General features: G+C 45.0%; 1 protein-coding gene across 1 annotated transcript in view; it reads left to right on the top strand.

The window, feature by feature from the left end:
* The window catches only part of PAPPA (pappalysin 1), a 235,416-nt gene that overhangs the window by 71,797 nt on the left and 142,519 nt on the right, over positions 1–21,100 (top strand). Inside the window, exons 6-7 of the mRNA XM_044265042.1 lie at positions 1,761–1,882; positions 9,657–10,155. Coding sequence (XP_044120977.1) covers positions 1,761–1,882; positions 9,657–10,155 — 621 coding nt within the window. The remainder of the gene's footprint in view (positions 1–1,760; positions 1,883–9,656; positions 10,156–21,100) is intronic.

The raw sequence follows: 21,100 nt of genomic DNA, 5'->3' as shown, positions 1-21,100 counted from the left end.
CATCATAGAGCCAGTCATGTGACCCTGAGCTGTCATGCATGGGTTGTGGTCATTGTAATGGAACTCTGCCCTCCAGAGTGAGGAAGTCTCTCTCTGCACTCCTCATTCCCCGCCTTCAAGTGTATTTCTGTCATTCTTACTATTGCTAGTCCAAGAGTAATCCATAGATATTCAAAATATATAGAAAGTTCAGAAAACCAGAAGGAATAAAAAGGGAAGGGTAATCATCCTATATTCATTCCACCACCCAGAAATTCATGTTGATATTTTGTGATGTCGAAGTTATTTGAACAGCATTGAGAAGCTGCTGTAAAGTCAGTTTTGAATAGGATTTTTTTCACTGAACGTTGTAGCTTATGCATTTTTCATGAGATTTCATGGAATATTTTTGCAACGACTGCTTACCATTTCATTGAACATATTAATCTTGGGCTATTTCATCATTCTCCTTTCACTGGATATCAGTGTGCTTGCAGAATTTCTACCTGTGTGTGATTTCACATTAACAGTGATAAAGCAGGATGAAAATCCACAGTTTGAGAATCTAGACTAGGTTAGTTAAGAGTCGTAGCAACATGTCTGAGTGACTGGTATTCATCCATCTATCTATCCCTTAACCAACCACCCATCCACTCATCTATCCATCCATCCATCCCTCTACATACATTGGCCACCATATAAGTAGATAATCAGGAGAGTGATCTGTTCAGTTATAGGTTTGGGGATGAGCTTCCTGGCAGCTGTGTGGAAGAGGAATGGGGAACACCAGCAGACTGGGGTTCGCCAGCATAGTCCTTCTTACCATGTGAACCCAAGGGCTACAGAGCTTCCCTTTGAAGGGAAGGCTGTCAAGCTCCCCCACTGCATCTTTCAGGTAGCTAAAGGATAGTGATCCTTCTAGGAATGATGAAAGAGGTATTGGCAGGACCATTGCATTTTGAGAAATAATGGGCTGATCCCTCTCCCCTCCTGGCGGCTGCCTCCTAAACAGATGCCAAGTCTAGAGAACAAGCAAGATCCCAGAGGCCGTTGTGGCTAAAGGGAGATTGAATCCAGATACATAAGACACTTGAGAATAGAGGAGGCCACCGTAATATTCCACTTCTGGGGCTCTGCCTTTCAAGGGATTGGCTTGCCCTTTGGAAAGCTGCTAAAATGAATTAGATGCCATGGTAAGGAAGCTGCTTTTGACTGTTAAGTCAGAGGTGATTCATCCATCCCCAGAATGTCAGGCCTGGAAGGTTCTATAGGTGTCATCTGGGGGTTCAGCCAGCTCATTTTCAGATGAAGGAACTGAATCGTGCCTTCTTTTTATTTAATACCTAGGACACAGGATGGTGCCTGGCACATGGGAGGTACCTGATAAACACTGCTCAAAGGATACAATTTGAGGTCAAATGGAAATAAAGATTTTTTTCACAACCACACATCAAATCCTCGGTAGGGCTTTGGATGTCTGATGAAACTAAGATTAATATGGGTGTGTAAGCCTTTGGACTGTTGATTCTGTACTGCTTGAAATTAAAGATGTGTCTACCAGTAGGACAGAAGCCTCATAAGCCCAAATAAGATCTTTTTCTGGGCCGTGGGGTGGGATTTCACTTATGGTCATAATCTGGAAACTTCAGCAAGGATAAGGAGGATAGGGGTAGCATGGAATTGTTGTGTCTTCTGCCCTGGTGCCTTTGACCAAGCCAGATCAGGAGCTCATTCAACTGTTCCTAAGTCGGTGCATCTCCCTTCTTTCCTTGGCCTCCTAGAGAATTGGGATCAGCATGTGACCTTTGCCTAGAAGGGAGAATCCTGGTGCAGTATGCCATCAACGCCTCCTCCCCGATGCCCTGTGGCCCATCAGGACACTGGAGTCCTCGAGAAGCAGAAGGTAAGCTAGCCTGGAAGTTCATTTACAAGTTGAGGGTGCAAAGAGCAGCTCCTTTAATGTGGCCGGAGCCTTAGGATGGTAACTGTCTTCTCTATATACTGTCTCATTTGATCTTACATTAGCCTTGCAAGGCCAGTTTATTTTATTTTTTCTTTTTCCTTAAGCTTTACTGAGACCTAATTAACATATAACATTATATAGGTTTAAGGTGTACAAAGCGCTGATTTAATACAGGTGTCATGGCAAGTGATTATAGCACAATAAGGTTAATTAACACAACCGTCATCTCATACTTTTTGATTATCTGTGAGCTCACGTACAATCCACTCTCTGGGCGATTTTCAGGTATGTGATTGTTAACTGCAGTCACCGTGGTGTAGGTGAGAGCCCCAGAGTTTATTCATCATACAACTGGGAGTTTCTGCCCTCAGCCCAAGATCAAGGCCAGTATCCATGCATCAATTCAGCACATGTCCTCTGAACTCCTGCACTGTCATAAGTATGTCATCCCACTTTACATACGAGGAAACAAAGATGCTGAGATACTGAATGAGTGCTTGAAGCCACACGCCCGATAAAGATATGGTGTGTGTGTGTGTTTATGTGTGCCTCCGGACCCTGGCGGCCTGTTGATGGACAGAAAATCCCCTTACAGAAAATCACAGGTACTTGGGGAGGCGTCGAGGTTTCAGTAATCTTTGTCCTCTTCATTTGTTGTGGAGAATATCCAGGACACCCACACACACGGCACAACGGTCCCTCTCGAAGTTTTTTTGCCACGTACCCTCCTTGTTGAGATCCATCTATCAGCAAGACACTGGAGGGAAGCACCTCACCATTGCTACTCCTGGTGGGCTCTCCCCATGAGGGAACCCTCCTCTGCCCCGGGGGTCTCCCATACCCTCCAAGGGGCCATCAGTCTCTGTGCTTTCTTATGGCCCCGTTTGCTGCCAGACCCACTGGGTTTTCTGTAGAATTTAAGAGAGTGCATCCCGCCCAATGCTTTGTTCCACTGGCACTTGGCCCTGACAGTAGCCACATAGAACCTAGAGAATCTTGTGGAAAGTTGCCTTCTCAGTTTCCTTCCACGATCCCTATCCTTCTTTAGGGCTCAGTCCTAGTGCCCAAAGCCCGGCCAGCAGAGACCCTGTGTTCTGTGCCCTCCCTTGCCCCCAGAGATGTGCTCCACCCATTGGTCTCTCTTGCCCCTGTGCAGGGCAGCTCTCGTCCACAGTTCCTGGGTGGGGACCAGCCCATCAGAGAGAGCTGAATCGGATTCTTCCCTGAGGTTCAGCAAGAACTCCCCCCATTTTCTTTTATATTTTTAGAAAGAAGGTTGAGAAGAAAAAGCCAGAGAATAAAGCAAGGGAGAGGGATCAGAGGAGAGTGAAGGAGAAAAATGACAGCACTGTACTTTGTTATCTTCTAAAGTAGCTTAAAATAAAAATGAGAGAGCTGAACTCAGGAACTCTAAACAAATCCATCTGGAATGTAAAGCGAGAGGGATGTCTGGGAGAAGCCCTCAGGTCATCCCCCCCAGGATCACAGGCTGTCAGACTTGGAAGGGGGGCCTGGCTCATCTAGCCCCAGTTCCCACCCAGTGCAGGAATCCCCCTGGTACCCTCCCTCACCCAGGCTCTCCTAGCACCCGCGCGTACATTCCTGGGCCTTCCGTTCTAACTCCATTTGTTAGAAAGTTCTTTCCGACATCTACAGTCATGACTTATCCATCCCAGAGGAACCCACGTTGGGTTCTCACAGAAGAAAGGGCATGTCCCTGCCAGCAGACAAACTGTGTCCGTGCAGGGTGACCCAGGCCCATCTGCGGCCACCGTAGGAGCTGTGTGCCAGACACTATGCTCGGTGTATGGCCAAGACAGAGCTGAGCATCTAACAGGGGAGTCAGATGAGCAAAAGGGTGGTTACCATCTACCATCGGGTGCAGTGATGCCCATGATAACTGAAACACAGAGTGCCAGGGGAATCAGGAAGAAGCCGACCTCGTCCAGACTTGAGAATTTATCACTGCCCCAGTGATTAAGGCACATTTGAGAACATGAAAGAAGTTTGGTATGTTTAGAGCAGTGTTTTGTGTTGTGTGTGTGTGTGTGTGTGTGTGTGTGTGTTCCAGTGTGATCTCAGGGCTTATGGAGTTCCTGGAGACTTTTTAGGGTATCCTCAAACCCGAAAATTATTTTCATAATAATGCTATGGTAATTGCTTACCATTGTCACTCTCCTTCTCTCCCGGGAGAGCAGTGTTGCTTTCCAGTGGCTGCGTGGAATGTGATGTTATTACTGCTCTGATGGCTAATGGAGCACATGCTTATGTGTTCTCGTGTTTGAAGTTTCTCAGTGTTCATTTGTACCATGATAACTACCAGTAGACGTAACCCACATAAATGAAAGCTGTTCAGTAATGCTGAGAGCTTAAGAGGGTTTGGAGCATGAAACGCGAGGTGTGGAGTAGGGGGAGGTTGGACTGGGTGTTCCCTAATGACTGCATGAGGATGGGTTTATGCAGAGGGCAGCAAGGAGCCACCACATGCCTCGGTGGGGGTCTGGGCACACGTGACACACACATGGCACAATGGGTGTGTTATGAAGACTGCACGGGCTGATGTGTGGTGAAGAGCCTCGGGACGGCTGTGCTGGAGGAAAGGGAGCCGCTGGGTGGCTGTTGCAGGAATCCAGGAAAGGGATGGTGGAGGCCCTGGTGTGGCCCATGGCAGTGAGAGAGGGAGCGAAGTCAATGGAATCGAGAGATACTTGGGAGGTAGGATCAGCAAGACTTTCCGCCAAGACTTCTCTGGCTAAAACCATCCTGGTTTGTTCTACTCGCTGCATGAATGAAATAATTTTCAGACGTCTCCCCACACCTCCATCCAACCCAGCTGTCAACTGGCTAAGTCAGTTCTTGGTTTGCTCCTGACCCTCTTAAAGCATGAGATGCAGAGTCGAGTTCATCGGGAAGTGCTGAGCCCCCCGGCTCCCTGAGCTGACTCAGGCATGCAAGGAAACCCAGCAGCCATGGGTTTTCCTTCAGGATATGTAAATTTAGTGCAATGCAGGCCAGGAAAAGACACTGTTCTTTTTTTAGAGCATCCTATTACAGGCTCTGTGATCCTTTTGGCTCAGACCCTTTTAATATCCTTGAAGAAATAAACTTTTCCATGAGCCAAACTCTGCAATTTATTTCTCAACTCATTTTCATCCTATTTATCTTTGCGTGTTTAAGTTTTTGGACTTCCCAAACTAACATAAAACTCCCAAATCCATGAGCGATGCCAGACATATCTTTTGGGTTGGGGAGAGAGTATGGGATGGGGGGTGGGGTTGAAGAGGACCGGACCTTGGTTCGAGCCCTGCCATCAACGTGCTCCGTGCCCTTGAATGAGTCACTTAGCTTCTCTGAAGATAACATCTCGTGTACAGAATAAATATCCTCTGTAGCTCTAATATTCTGTGGAGCTGTGAATTCTTTAACTCCATATTAATAAGATAGAAGGTTGGGTTTTTTTTTTCTCATTTAACAAATACTTGCCGCACACCCACTATTAACTCCATTAAGCACATTCCATAAACTTCAGGTAAATACAGCCACAGAAATTCTTGCTTTTGGCCACAGAAAGTGGTTGGATGCAAAACAGACCCTGTTTTCCTATCTCTTGAGCAAAAACTCTTATTTCACAGATGAGTATTTCCTGAGGTGTTTGATACCACGGACACTCGTTACCTAGGAGGTGGATAGCCAGAACTCATCAACTCAGATCTCAATTAAGATCACATGCACAGGGGCGCCTGGGTGGCTCAGTGGGTTAAAGCCTCTGCCTTCGGCTCAGGTCATGATCCCAGAGTCCTGGGATCGAGTCCCGCATTGGGCTCTCTGCTCCGTGGGGAACCTGCTTCCCTTCCTGTCTCTCTGCCTGCCTCTGCCGACTTGTGATCTCTGTCTTTCAAATAAATAAATAAAATCTTTAAAGAAAAACAGTCAAATTTAAAAAAAAAGAGAGATCACATGCACAAACATACATAAAGCATTGCGAGGGCTGGGTTTTCCATGAGAGAGGAACACGTGGCACTAGCTATTTTCATTTTTATTATTTGCGTGAGGCCTTTCCCCCTTTTGGTGCCCAGAATATTTCAGGTGTGCTGAAGTATTCATCTGGAAGAAACTTGGCACCAAGTTTTTACAACTACATTTGTGTCAACAGCTGCAATGTCTGTACACAAAGATATGTGAGGGATGTCTGTATGGATTTTCATAAACGTAAATTTGAATCAGTGTAAGTATGTCTAAATACATTTCACACACGTAGATGGCCTCACTTCCAGTGGACAGCTTATATAAACACGTAACTTTTCATTTAGTTGCCATATATACAGAAGGATATGTATTAACAATGAGGTAACAGTACCTTTGCGCCTTTCCTCCTTCCCACTTCTTTCTTACTTTTCCCCTCCCTCCCTCTTTGCTTCCCTTCCCAACCCCCCCTTCCATGTCTTCCCTACCCCTCCGTTCCCCTTTTCCGTTGCCCTTCTCCCTGCCTCACAACCACACCATCCTTGTTCTCTTTTCCTCCTTAGTCAATTTGGATAGTCCTCATCCCCTCTGACATTCCCTTGTCTAAGTCACACGTGTGATTATCTGCATCAGTACAGCCATTTCTCCCCTGGTTTCAGTAGACTAGAAGCTCCATGGGGCCAGAGACCATGTGTGTAGAAACCTGTTGCCCCAGGGACTTGCCTAACATTGGACACAGACCAGGCAGTCAATAATTATTTTTTGGATGGATGGATGGATAGATGGATGGATGGATGGTTGGACAGACAGATGGACAAATAGATGGATGAATACATAGATGGATAGATAATGTCTATGACTCTCAACAGTGGTTTTTCTAAAAGACAGTTCTCACTTGTTTGCTTACAGTTTTTCACTAGCCAGTCCCCCTTGGTATAAAATGCTGATTCCTTAAAATGACCTTGGAGCCCTTCGTGACCTGGGCTCTGTTTAGCTTGCGGGCCTCGTCTCCTGCCTCTGCCTCGTTGTGCTCAGAACCATAGTCTTCTTCTTCTTCCCCCGTTCTTTCTCAGCTCTTCTCTGTCTTGGACTACCTCTTCCTCCCAAGCTTTTCCCTATTAATGCCTCCCGATGTTTCATAACAAAGCTCAGTATTCGTGAGCATGTGCTAATACCCCCCCCCTTCAAGTTCTACAGCACCCCTGTGAGGTCAGTATCTTCAGAGTAGGTGGCGCCATGAGAAGCTGTAGAGCTGATCCTCTAGCCCAGCCTCCATTGCTTCAAAGTTTGTCATGCTGCCTGGACCACTGCTCCCCATCCGGGGTGGACCTGGGCACCGGACTCACAGTTCCCTCTTTTGTGAAATGATTTTTGTAAGACCTGTGCCCTAGACTCACTGCCAGGACGAAGAGAGCAGAGGCAGGTAACATGCTGGGCGTGGCGCTGCGCATCAGGGGATGGCCAGTTCGTGGAGCCTGGTATGGTCAGAGGGGTTGCGGCCTTGGTGATGGTTGGACTCAGCACACCCCCAAGGCTCTTTTTCACATGCAAGCATTTATCTCTGATAGGCAGACAAGCACACACTTTGCTAAGATCTCCATTCCTGGTTATGTACTTGAGTGTAATGTCCAGGCTCTTGTTCCTGTCTTTTGGAAAGCTTTTGGTCCCTCTGTTGCTTAACAAGAAACCAGGGAGAAGGCAGGAGCCAAACACGTTTGTTGCCTTTGCTCTCTTGCGGCTGCCACCACTGGTAGTCATTTTCTTCAAGGAAGGGAGAAGGGTTCCTCCATCCCTTGACAGTCCCGGATAAAGTATGCGGAGGGGGAGAAATGCTCGCTGGGCACTCCCTACCCGCAGGCATCAGCGTTCCATGAAGCTCTCACTGTTTTAACTCCATATTAACGAGATAAAGATTCTTCATTTCACAAATAGTTAGTGAATGTCCACTTTGGTTACTATCTACAGCTCAGGCACTGTATTAAATAACGGTGCCTGGTATTGAGTGAAATAGAGGTATAAGGAGCAAAAACAGTAACCATCTTATGGGATCTGGGTGACAATCAGGTGAATAAGTTAATGGCCAGGGAATGTGCTTCCCATGCATTAAAGCGCTATCCTCACTAGAGCCCAGTGAGTAGGGGAGATGTATGTGCCAACAACCCACAAAGCTAAGAGAATCAGGAACTCCACTGAGTTGAGAGTCTCTAGAAAGAAAAGCTTCAGCCTCCCTAAGGAGTCTTATTCGTGCCTTTGACTTAAACCACTGGTCACTTCTAATCAGCCTTTGCTGCAAATAATGGATGAGCTTTGCCAAGGAGTACTAGAAGAATCCTGTAGTTCCATCCATCTCTTCCTGCTCTGATGTGTTCTATCTAAAAAGCCTTTTGAATTTTCCTCACACTGTTCCCCTCCCTTTCTTTCCTTTCTCTTCTCTTCTCCATCTCCACTTGATGTCTTCTCTCTTCTCCCTCGGCTGGGCAGAGGCACAGAAATTACAGGCATTGTTATAGCCTTCACTGTAATACCTGCCCCACCCAAAATCGTTTTCTGGTTTTCATATTGTGAATCCTGTGATGCTGTGACACTACCACAAAGCCATTTTAGACAGAGATTGCCTTTTCCTTTTTGCTTTAGAAATGCCCAGTGCCCTACCTCCCACCAACCAGTGATGCAAAAGAAGACGAAAAAAATGTGGCTAATAGGACAATTTGAGATCTTCCATGCTACCATCACCAGCTGATCTGTATCTCTTGCTAGACTCCCCTAAACAAATTAGAGCCAATGGCTGCACTGAGTCCTGATTACTTTTCTCAGCAGTGCAAAGGAGAGCTCTCTGAGGGTCTAGGACTAATGATCTCAGCAGAGAAAAATTCAGAAGTTGCTGCAGGCTGAGATCAGTGGGGATGAGGCATTGTCTCCCCAGGGAAGGAGTAGAAGAATCCCTCCTTCCTTCCCCCCCCCACCTCACCCAATACTCCTCTTCCTGAGTCAGACTGGACAGAGCTCTGAGGAGCTCAGTGGTATGGAATGACCTCATGTGGTGAAGAGGAGGAGAGATAAGATGGCTCCAGGACCGCCTTCCAGCTCTGTCATTCATGGTTCTAGACAGTTTCCTCCCAGAATCCTCAGTCCAAGGGGAGAAATGGTCTGTGCTCACCTCTTTTTTGCTGAAGGTTTCTGGTTCTTCTGTCATTTCAAGCAGGTTGTACTGAAAGCAGTTCTGCAGGGATCCTAGTTTATTTTAGTGGCCTCTGCATGCAGTAGGGAGAATAAAGAGTATGAACTTCAAGATGAGACAACACTGGGTTCTAATGCTGACCTTCACATCAAGCTGTGAGACTTTGATCAGTTCACTCCACATTTCTGAGCCTTAGTTGCCTTACCTCTGAGATGAGTCTTTGCAAGAAGTAAGCAAGTTCAGGGGATGTATGGGTATTTGGCAAATGTGTGTCCCTCCCTTCTTTCCATCTGAGGCAGCAAAGCCTACAAGTAGGATATGAAGAAAGAAAGTTGGGGCATTGACTCAAGAGTAAGGTACTCCCTTGAATGTAGTTTTGACCAAATGTTTGGTGATTCATCCAAGAATGTATGGCAGGGGTGAAGACGAGCTCTCTGTTGTCCCTATAGCTGATACACTAGAACACTGAGAGTCTTCCTTCTCCATTCCCCTTTCTCTGAGCTCAGGTGAGGCCAGTCTCTCCTAGCGTCTACAGGGCTTTCAGGAACTCATACCCTCATCTCTTCTCCATAGGTCATCCAGATGTTGAACAGCCCTGTAAGTCCAGTGTCCGCACCTGGAGTCCAAATTCAGCTGTCAACCCACACACAGTCCCTCCAGCCTGCCCTGAGCCACAAGGCTGCTACCTTGAACTGGAATTCCGCTACCCCTTGGTCCCTGAGTCTTTAACCGTCTGGGTGACCTTTGTCTCCACTGATTGGGACTCTAGTGGGGCTGTCAATGACATCAAACTGTTAACTGTCAGTGGGAAGAACATCTCTCTGGGCCCTCAGAACGTCTTCTGCGATGTCCCACTGACCATCAAACTCCGGGATGTGGGTGAGGAGGTGTACGGCATCCAGATCTACACATTGGATGAGCACCTAGAGATTGATGCAGCCATGCTGACCTCCATTGCAGACAGCCCTCTCTGTCTAGAGTGTAAGCCTCTGCAGTACAAGGTGGTCCGGGACCCTCCTCTCCACGTGGACGTGGCCTCCCTCCTATACCTCAATAGAAGATTCACGGACACGTAAGTGTGCTCTCTGGCTAGGGAGATGGTCAGGTGGGTGGGGTACAGAGAATGTAAGGAGGCTCAGAGAGGCCTACCCTAGAAGGAGGTCCATGACTTCTAGGGATTCATAACCTGGCATTGATTTTGTAGTACTGTCCTAACATGGCAGGGGCGATACAGTGAGAATCATAATACACAAGGAACCAAAAAGCCTGCCTGGGTTTTTGGTGAGAGCTCTAATGTAACGCTAAGACTCCCAGACCTCTCTTAGTTGTCTCAACAATAAAATGAAAGAGGATGAGTAAGATTAGCCACAAGAAAGCCATGTATTACTCATGAAATTGGAAGAGCTGAAGTTTGAAAAATACTTCCTTTTTATATTTAATTGAAGAAGATTTGTTCATTGTGATTGCTTTTCCAGTGAGTGAGAAGGGAGTGAAGTTATACCAGGATGCCTAGAAATTGAGCATGTTTCCATGTATTTGCATGAGAATGTTCCTGGAAGGTGAATATAACCAGTCACAGTCCTTGTTTGGTTCCCTTTTCTGAAGTGGGAGAGAGGTTCAGACTCATTTGATCCTAAAGAGTCCATAAAGCTCTACGTCTCCAGGAGCCTTCGGGGATACACACAGCTTCTCTGTGAGATAGTGCTTGTCCCTAATATTCATTTCTCAAACCACCTCTTTCTCAGACTTCCTGGGATTTGTTTTAGGAAAGAGACCACCTTACGATGACCTCATTAATGCTTTGCTTGTATGCCAGACAGTGGGCTGAGATCTTCACATCTTTTACTCATTTTGTCCTCTCCATAACCACAGCCCAATTATCCTTCTTGTTTTACAAAGAAGGGAATGACAGCTTAGAGATGTGAAGTCATTTGTCTAAGATCACATAGTTAGGGAGTGGTGAGATCAAGGTTCTATCCTGACTCCTAACCCAGTGCCTTCAACCAGTATTCAATTAAAGATGTGATTTCAACTTCAGCTTTAATCTAACCGACCTAACTTGGGTCCCAAGAATCTGTGAAGTTAATCACCAGACTTTGGTTGAACATCTACTATGCGCAAGGAATATGGGCAGGGAACACTTTAACACTTGAATACTGGCAAGAACAATAGCTCAGAAGTCAGATACCTTGTGTTCAGCTCCAGCCAGTCCACCTACTAATTTTAGGTAAATCCGTCAATCTCTTTGAGCCTTGCTTCCCTCTTCTGTGTGATGAAAATGCTCAAGTCAGTGGCTTCTCTGCACCTTTTGTGGCACTTTCTTTGGTCCTAAGATGATATAAGGTCCAATCTCTGCTCTGTCTACTTGAATATACTCACTGAGCCAATCATTAATAGAAACCAAATTTTGGAGGAAACTTTTAATCTTTTTAAGAGAGAGAACCACTTTCAAACACTTTACCAGCACTCCCTTTTACATGCCAGCAATTAACGTGCACATCACAAGCAGACCCGTGCCCATTCATTGACTCAGAGATGAAGAACATCTGGTCAAGAACTCAGAGGGAGCACTTGGTTTGTGTTTGAGAATGTACTTAAAATTTAAAGGATCATCTTGCCTTGAAAATATTCCATAACTCTGTCTCTTTCATCTTCTTGCTCGTCTAGAGTGGTGAAGCTCTATAAATATGCATCCACTTAAAATTTCTTTATAAAACAATGGAGAGAAGAAGTCATAGATGCCTTAAACTCTCAGTTGAAACACAGCTTTCGTTTTCTGCCTGGAGTTGTGCGCCTGTAAGACCCGACATGGGCTGGCACGTGTGGAAGGGCAGAAATTCAACTGAAGACGTGGGGGCCTCCTGAGTTCCATTCCCAGATAGTCATGAACTTGCTCTACAATCTTAGGCTAGTTGCTTCCTTACCCTTTCCAGCTTACAGGGGCCTTAATATATAAAGAAGTCATACTAGACTAGGGGTTCTCCAAGTCAGTTGCATGTCATGGAAATTTGGAGCATTTTTAAATCCCTTGTGTTTTCCAGCATCCCCTCTCTGACCCCTCCCCAACCCCCATCCCAACCCCTATTCCTCCCCCAGGTATTGAATTACCTGGTAAGGGGGATAAAGTTAGGCCATCAGAAGTTTTAAAATCTCACTGGATGATTATAATGTGCAAACACGTTTAAGAGCCACTGCACTAAAGCAGGTTCTTAAAGTAGAGCCCCAGACCAGCAGCAGCAGGACCCAAGAACTTAGGGCAAGTCCTTAGAACCCAGCCCAAACAACTGAATCAGGAACTCAACTGTGGGGTCTTCCCAAACCACTCTAATGCAGGCTCCAGTTTAATAGCCGCTGCTGTAAGTGATCTGGAAGGCTCAGGGATTTCCACGGTCTCTTTCCCAGTACTTACTCAGTTTACAAATATGTTTTGAGAACGTTCTGTGTGCCATAGTGTTCCCTGGGAGCTAGGCATTTCAGGGATGACCTGACCCCTTTCCTGTAGACATTCACTTTGGTACTGAGGACTTTAACCACGTAGTTAAAAACACCCAGTCCTGTGCCACTTTGCATCCAGAACCACCACGCTTCAGACCCGCACTCTCATATCCCATTCAGTCTTTCATTCACTCAACAAGTCTTTCTTAGGCCCCTCTATGGCATTTCAGACACACGGAGTAGACTGACGCCTTCATGGACTTCCTCTATGTCTTTCTCGAGTCCCAAGGAATTTACTAGAGACCTAGACTGGACTACATTTCCTGACCTGAATATTCTCTGAGACTCTAAAAAGAGTAAAACATCATTCCAAGTCAACCTTCCATTTCAACTCCTTTATCTCTTGGTAATTTGAGTTCTGAACTCCAACACAAATACATCTGTGTGTGTGTGTGTGTGTGTGTGTGGTGCGGTATGGTGTGTGTGGTGCATTTTGCTGCTTTCACATTTTTTCCATATCAAATAAATTGGCTCTTATACAAGTTCTATATAAAGACTGTTTTGGAGAAAAAGAGGAGAGAGGGAAAAAATGCTTTCTTTTTCTTCCCTGACTCAACCCATTACATGGTTCCCTTTGACCTTTGTCTTCATTTTTTTCCCTCAACAAAAATATTTATTCTTTCCTTTATCTGTGCTGGAGATAGTTTCCCAAGGTATGACATTGATGAAGGGAGAGGCTTCTGTGCTTACCCAATGGACACTTCTAGAAGACTGATTACTTTTGGCCAGGAAGAGGAAGAAATGTGGAACTTCTCTGTTCTATGGAAACCCATCCATTGAATGAGAAGGGACACTGGTGGAGGAAAAGGGGACCAGCATTGACTCTGCTACAAACTCACTATATGTTGTGCAGACACATTGTATCATGGCTTTGGGCTTTAGTTTCCCTCTTTGTAAAATGAGGGGGCAACACACTAAACTTTTCTCTGTGGGTAGACATTGTTTTTGGGTAACAGGTGATTCATTCACTTTTTGGTAGTAAAAAAGACTTAGCAGAGACTGTCTATAAGAATCAGTACCCAGAGGGCACCTCACTGATTGACTGTGATGGCCTAGTGCAGTGTGTAGTGTGTGGACAATAATAATAAAAATAACAATACCGCCAACCACTTGCTGAATATTCTCTCTGCTTTAAGTGCCTTGCCAAATATCTATGAGGCAGCAAAGCTCAGAAGAAAAGCTGAAGCTCAGAAAAGTGATTTATTCGACCTCATACAGCTGGTAATGACAGAGGCAGGTTTAAAACCCATATCTAATTCCAAATAATACCTTCTCAACCATAGCACCATACTGCCTTCTACTTTAATAATGCAAAGGCAGAATTCTGGAGCTCTGACACTCATGTAAGCTGGAAGAGAGGGTATGACTCACGAGCCACCAGCCCTCCATCAGCTACTGTGACCCACTCTGGGAGTCCAGCCATGCAAGTTACATGGTCAGTTCCTTATGCCTCTGGCTGGGAAAAAAGAGCAGAGAAGCTTCTGTTTCTCGACTTGACTGCCAAGTGCTTATGTACTGGCCACTGTGCAACTTGGGTCTATATGGAATCTTTAAATTACTCAGAGAAGGAAAAACTACGGGTAAAACTAAGAATTTTTTGTTTGTTTGTTTGTTTGTTTGTTTGTTCTTAGAAAGTGAGGTATAAAGCAAACCAGAAACAACAAATAGCAGTTCACTCTCTTCCTTTATGCATCTATCCATCTATCCATCCTTAATTTGTTCAGCAGATATTCAGCAGTGTCTATCAGATAGCATACACTGTGTTAGGAAATGATGATATTGTGGTGCCAGGACAGGCATGGAGGCTGAGCTCTGGGTGCTCACACTGGGGGAGAAGAGATAGGGAAGCAGTGTCACCACAGGACAGTAGTGTCCTGAAGGCAGAGACAGAGACAAAAAGTGGCTTCTAACTCAAACTTGGAAGAACCAAGGTACAATTAAGGAATAAAGAGTGAGTGGATTTTTTTTTCCTGTTGTTCTGCTAGTGCTTTCCAAGTGCCTAGAACAATTACAGGCACCAAGTAGACAGTGAGTATTTTTGAGTAGCTGTTAAATGAAGAATGGGAAGGAGTTTAATGGTTGAAGAGAAATGGAGAAGCTAGGATTTACTGAGCACCTACTATGTGTCAAGAACTTACTAAGGATGTTACTCAAGTAATCTCATTTGATTTGATCTGCATAGCAGCTCCACAAAGTAGGTGGTCTTCTTCCCAGATTATAGATGGGGATCTGGCTCTCAGATTTTCAACAGCTGTCAACCTGCCTGCCTGGGGTTGTGTGTAAATCCATCAACTCCAAAGCTAGTGCTCTTAGTCCTTTATTCTCTGGGTGAACAGATATGTGTCTGTGCCTCTCTCTCAGAATTTTTGATGTAGAACTAGAAATATTCTTAGAAGTCACTTCTCCCAATTGGTTGTATGTGTATCTCAATTAATTATTCTACTGATTTTTCTGTCACGTTCAGACTTGTTAACCTGCAACCATAGTCTCTGTCTGTTTTGCCTCAGCTTCTTGGCATTCTTAATATAAGTCTTAGGGGAAATGAATAAGCAAAAGGAAAGGATTCATTTATAAGACCAGAGTGGAATTTCTTAAGAATATGAGTCCAGATTTTACAAATCAGATCTCAGATCGGACTCTGGACTCTACGTGCTGAGAACCCCACCAATCAGCTCAGAAGCTTCATTGAGCAATCCATTTACTGAGCAAATGTTTGTTGATTCCCATCAGGAGCCCAACCACTTCCTAGGCATTAGAGATGCAGTAGTGAACAGAGCAGGAAAGGTCCTTGTTCTCCTTGATTCCTGCAATGTAGCTGGGAGACACAAACCAGAAATGTTTCATCATAACCAAGTTGGGTAGGATTTGGTGACTTCAGAGAAGTGGTAAGGGAGGGCCTCTGATGAGGTGATATTTGAACAGAGACCAGAAGTGTCTCTTAGTGCTTCATAATAAAGATTAACTGAGCTGCCATCACTGAGATTCTAGCCTGTTTGGAACATGGGTGTCTTATAAAGGATCCTTGGTCCTTGATCACTGTTTGGCTTGTTTTATAATTGACTGTGCTTCTGTATTTGTTCCTTTTCTCTAACTTGGTTCAGATTCTTAAGTACAAACTTTAACACACTCATATACGACAGAATCAGGGTTCCATTGTTGGATGAATGAGTAAAGAACGAGTCAGCAGTAACACAAAGTGGAACCTCTCGGAATATGGGTCTCATGCTTCCAGATCTTAGCCATAACATTGACATGGGATCCCATATTAAGCCTCAGAGGACTGGGAAAGTTCAGACTAAATCAGGGTCAGCTGAAAGCACATGTGGATCTCTCATGCTGTTTCTATGGCTCTCAAGCTGAGTCACCACTTTATTGTGTTTCTTAGTCCTGCTTCTTTTCCTGGCTTTCTGTATGTCACCCAGGCACCCATTCTTTGTTCTTATATGTGTCCATTTGTTAATTCATTCATCCACCAAAGAGGGCAAATCAAATATAATTGTATTCAGTAATGCTTGTTGTTTGGTTTAACAAGTATTTACAAGTGTCTGTTGTGCGCCATAGACTATGCTGAAATTAGGAACAGAGTCCTGATTCCTGGCCTTAGGAGCACCGAGTCTAAAGGGAATGAACAGGCAAAGAATCAGGTAACTATTCTGCAGCATGGAAAGTTCTAGGGCAAGGAGCACAGGGGGTTGTGGGAAGACATAGGAGAGGTATCTCTCCCAGCTTGAGGTGGTTAATGAAGCTTCTTAGGAGAAGCAATGTCTAAGCTGAGACCTTAAATGTGATTAAGTGTTGATCTTTGAAGAGGTTTGCCCTAGTACAGGTGGTTGAAACTAGGTAGATTCTCAGCATACATTGATAAAGGAATGAATGAATGAATGAATGAACAGACCAACATACTACACTTTATGGGAGCAGTACATGTTCGGTCAGAGACCAAACGGAGTTTTGAGGGAGGAACATAGAAATCTGGGCTATTATCCACTTTGGTTCTTAAATCTGTTTCATCCCTTTTAAATGCCGTAGAGTACTCCATAGTGGGAATGTGCTACAGGTTGTTTAGCTGTACCCCTAATGCTGGGCATTTGCATTATTTCATATCTCATTCTATTATAAGCCAGTGCTGTAGTCAGTATTCTTACAGGAACCTCTTTGTGGGCACATGTGAACATTTCTCTAGAGTTGATACCGAGAAATGGTATTACTGGGTTGTAATCTTAGTATGTTCCCTGGCTGGGAACCATGTCACTTTCTGAAAATACAATGGATAAGGAAATAAGGAACACCAAACCAGTTTCTCCCCTCTGTGGGGCCGGAATTTAGTCCCTGTGTTAACCACCATCACATATGCAGTTAGCACCTAGTACCAGTAGTACTAACATCACTGCTACTAACTACCATGTAGTGAATACTTCAGATATGCTCAGTAGTATAAGCCTACCAATGAGGTATAGGTGTCAGTAGGCCTTATTTTTAGATGGGGAAGCTGAGACTCCAAGAGGTAAAGCCATTTATTTAAGTAAGGTCTCACCATTAATAGATGGTAGAGTCAAGTTTTACATCTCCTTGCCTGACCCCCAAAGGCTGTTCCTTGCAAATTACTGAGCGCAGTCATTGCTGTGACAGGCAGAGCATAAGGTGGCATCTTGATGGATGGAGAAAGTCGATATTTCAATTAGTTTTTCTTGTTTCTAAGGTGCATTAGAATAAGTACACAAAAGAGAACAAACCTATTCCTTTGTGTTTTGAACATTTAAATAGATGAGGACGGGGAGACTTGTTGAGTGTGGAGATTATCAGACCAGCGTGGTTTCCAGTCATGTTCTGCTGAAATGCACGCTTCAGGTCAGACCTCTTCCTGAGTAGGTCCTTCTCCCATGCCAACCCAGATGGTCTCATCTGCATTCTGATGTCCTGCCCACCAGTTCTGATGAACAGCAACAGGAGTAAGAGCTATCTCTGCAAACCCAGAGAAAATACCTCTGTTCCTAGCCCAGGCTAGCAGTCTGTTTGGTCAGCACAATTTTACTCTATTTCTAGAAGCTGGGCATCATCTTCCTATGACTCCCTCTTGTCAGTCTTAGGCCAAGTACCTCTCAGAATGAAATATGGGTTCTGGGAATATCAGAGTAAGCAAAAGGTTTAGTAAAATCAACAGATCTCCATGGTCAGCAGTAGTGTCCATGGAGGTGCTAACTGTCTCCATACCTTCATGATTTTGAAAGTGTGAAGGGTTCCTGTTTGGTGCTAACACCACTGAAATGACTTATATGAATTTCTATGGTTCAGTCTGACGCACCACTGGACTTTAAAGTGAGTTGTTACTTTAACATGATGTTAAAGAAGACCCACAGAGGTTAAATGATAGACACAGGGCTCCAATGATAAATTTATTCATTCGCTCCTTCGAGAACAAGTGCCCTATTGCATTCGAGTCTCCATGCTGGTGCCGGGATTCTGAATCTTACAGCCGGTTAGGAGGTCTGGGCTGAATAATAGCTCAAATTAAAAGAGAATTATAAGTTAAAGATTATTATTATGAGGTTATAATAGGGTATAATCCCTCCTTAAATTAAGGGGGGTTATATAGAAGTCAAGACGGGAGAGGTAATCAGAGGCCAGATTATGAAGAGGGTGTGGTCAACGCTACAGAGTTTAGGTTTATTTGTTGGGAAATAAAGGAACAAGCCAATCAGACCTGTGTTTTTTTTTTTTTTTTAATAAAATTGCTCTGGGTACTGTGTGAAGAAAGGACTGAGGGAGAATGAGAAAGTCCATCTAGAAGTTATTGCTAAAGTCTAAATCACAGATTATGTTTATTTGCATAGTGAAGTGGAGGGATTGGAGGTTTTGTTTTAAAGGTAGAATCAACAAAATTTGATGATGGATCAGATGCAGGGTTTCAAGAAGGAGCTGTCCAATGACTTTCAAGTTTCAGGTTTGAGTATTCGGAATGAGGGAAATATTATTTCTGGAAATCAAAGAACAGATTTTAATTTAGTCTGTTATTAGAGGGCGGGGTAAGTTAAGAGTCCCTTTGGAAAACAACGAGTTCGTGCAACAACGGGATTTTGCAGTGGGTGTCTTGATAGCACCTTCTCCTTTGTTCTTTCGCTGTCCGCCCTGAGGGTTGGTAGGAAGGGCTGGACTTAGTTGTGCTGCTCTAATTCCTGATTTTTAAGAAAACAAATACACGAATAGGAAGGATAAGGAAAATAACAGCCATCAGAGTAATTACAGATGTGGAAGGAATGGAGGAATTTATCTCGCACTGGACATTGGCAAGAAAAGTGGACAAAATCCATCCAGTCTGTGCTCGGAGATGATGAGAACCCTTAGGGCAGGTCTTAGTGGGTTTCTGTTGTGTCTGTTCTAACGGGAACCTCAGACATTACTTTAGAGAGGCTGAATTCAAAATTAAGAGACCTGATTCCCGGGTCAGAACACAGCTGCTTTGCTGTGGGACCCTGACTGGGTCCTTCCAATGGTTTGAGCCTCCGCTTCTTCCCCTGGAAAAAAAAGGGTGACATTTCCTGTCCGTGCAATCTCGCAAGGGTATCCTGAGAAAACCAGTGAGATAATGGGCATGCCAGAACACGATGCAACCCAGGGAACCGTAAAGCTTTAAATGTTCCTGATTCTTCCTATTGTTTGGTTTTCATTAGGCTTGTTCTTGGCCAGGGCCAGTCTGGAGAGTATGTGTGAAAGGCAAAAGCACAGGCGTGCACAGACACACACATGAAACAGTTTCCCATGAAACTCTAACCAGAGTTGCTAAGGGTCAATGTTGGATTAGAGGAAAGGAAAGACAAATTGCACTGTAATCTCTGTAACTCAGCTAAAGAAAAAAAGAAGAAGAAGAAGAAGGGGAAAAAAATTCTTCCTGAAGTGCTGGCCATGGAATCAGACCTGGATTCCAGCACTGATCTCTTAAAATTTTTGCTGAGACCCTGGCCTGCGACTCCCCCTCTGTGGACCCAAGCTGCCCTTCTGTGAAATGAAGGCACAGGTAGATGACTCCACAGTATATTTTTGGCTCCGGCATTCTGTTCAGACCCTTCTTGAGCTCATCTGCCTTGAATGCGTCTAATTCAATGAAGGTGAAGGGAGCAGGTCACATGTCACATGAGCGAATGGGTCTGCACTGTGAGCTCACAGACTGGCCATCTCTAGAGAAAGCCTTCTAGACACACGGGGGCTCTCAGAACTCCTCACAGACATCCTGTGTCTGTCTCAGAGCCTGCCAAGCTTCCTCTGTGACAATTTCAGAATGTATCCATGTGTTTTTCCTGTTTGGTGGCATTTTGACTTGACTGTGAGACCCCAGAGGTGGGGACTAGGTCGTACTTGTTACATGATCCTCACCTTCTGTGTATGAGGCCAAGGCATCGAGTAGATGGTCAATAAACGTAGGTAAATTCGATGCATGTACGCATGATAAACTCTGTGACAGATCGATAAATCAGAAGTTGGTGATCATACAGATGATGGACGGTATAACGGAGGCCTGTCTTTTAACTTCTGAGGTGGATTAGTTACCAGAGAATCAGAAGGACAAAAGAGAATCTTCTAGCAGTGTCCTTTCTTCTTTTGGGTCCTCAGGTCCCCTGTCCTTAAAGTGAAGGTCTTGGGCCAGATGATGTACGCCAGCCTTCCGTTCATCCAGCAGGTGTTGATTTGGCACTGTCTTTATCACAGACCATGGGCTAGGCAGCGGAGATTAATAAGCCAGTCAATAAAGGAGTCCTAGCCCTCTAGAAACGTCATCGAATTAGTATAAGACGTGAACAAATAAACAAGTGGTCACAAACTAGTGAGAAAGTGGTTGTGATGAAAGAGGAAGATGGGTAGGAGCTCCTGACTATCTTAAAGGGCTCAGTGAGCACCTCTGGGAGAAGGGTAGCACCTAAGCCAAGGCCGGGGTGTTTAGCAAGGGGTAGGAGTTGAGACTGCTTGCTCCTGGCAGCTTGGGGGCAGGGGGGAATGGAATTGGAGAGAGAGAGGTGGGGAGAAGCCAGTCATGATGGCTCTAGAGTGCCCTGCCAAAGGGGTCTGGGCTTCATCCTGAGGGTGCTGGGGAGTGGCAAGAAGATCCTGACCAGATTGGGTTATAGGACAGGTCTTTGGGGATGTGTGGCTCTCACGGGAAATGTAGGGCTAGAGGCACAGGTTGGAAATGGTCAGAGAAGTAAGACACTTGTCGGAACTGGAACAGGAGACCGGCAAGCTGGGCGCGGAGAGAACCGGACACGCTGAGTACTGCAAGGGGAAGGATGGACCTGGTGACTGGCAGCGGGAGGAGGGGTATGGCGGGTCACAGCAGATAACTATGGTACTCTCATCTCAGAAACCCCGAAAGCAGCATAGAGGCATTGTTGAGTTGGGATGAGAGCAGGACGCATTTCAAAGGACCTTCCCATTGCCAGCTTTGAATCAGTGACAGGCAAAGAGCTAGAGTTCACTCTGAACCGTAAAATTTCTTCCCTGTGGAGAGAGGCAGGAGCAACTGAGGTGAGCTT

Source organism: Neovison vison, chromosome 9 (genome assembly GCF_020171115.1).
Source record: "Neovison vison isolate M4711 chromosome 9, ASM_NN_V1, whole genome shotgun sequence".
NCBI classification, from domain to species: Eukaryota; Metazoa; Chordata; class Mammalia; order Carnivora; family Mustelidae; genus Neogale; species Neogale vison.
The sequence above is the reverse complement of the archived record's forward strand: the minus strand, read 5'-3'. Positions and strand labels throughout refer to the sequence as shown.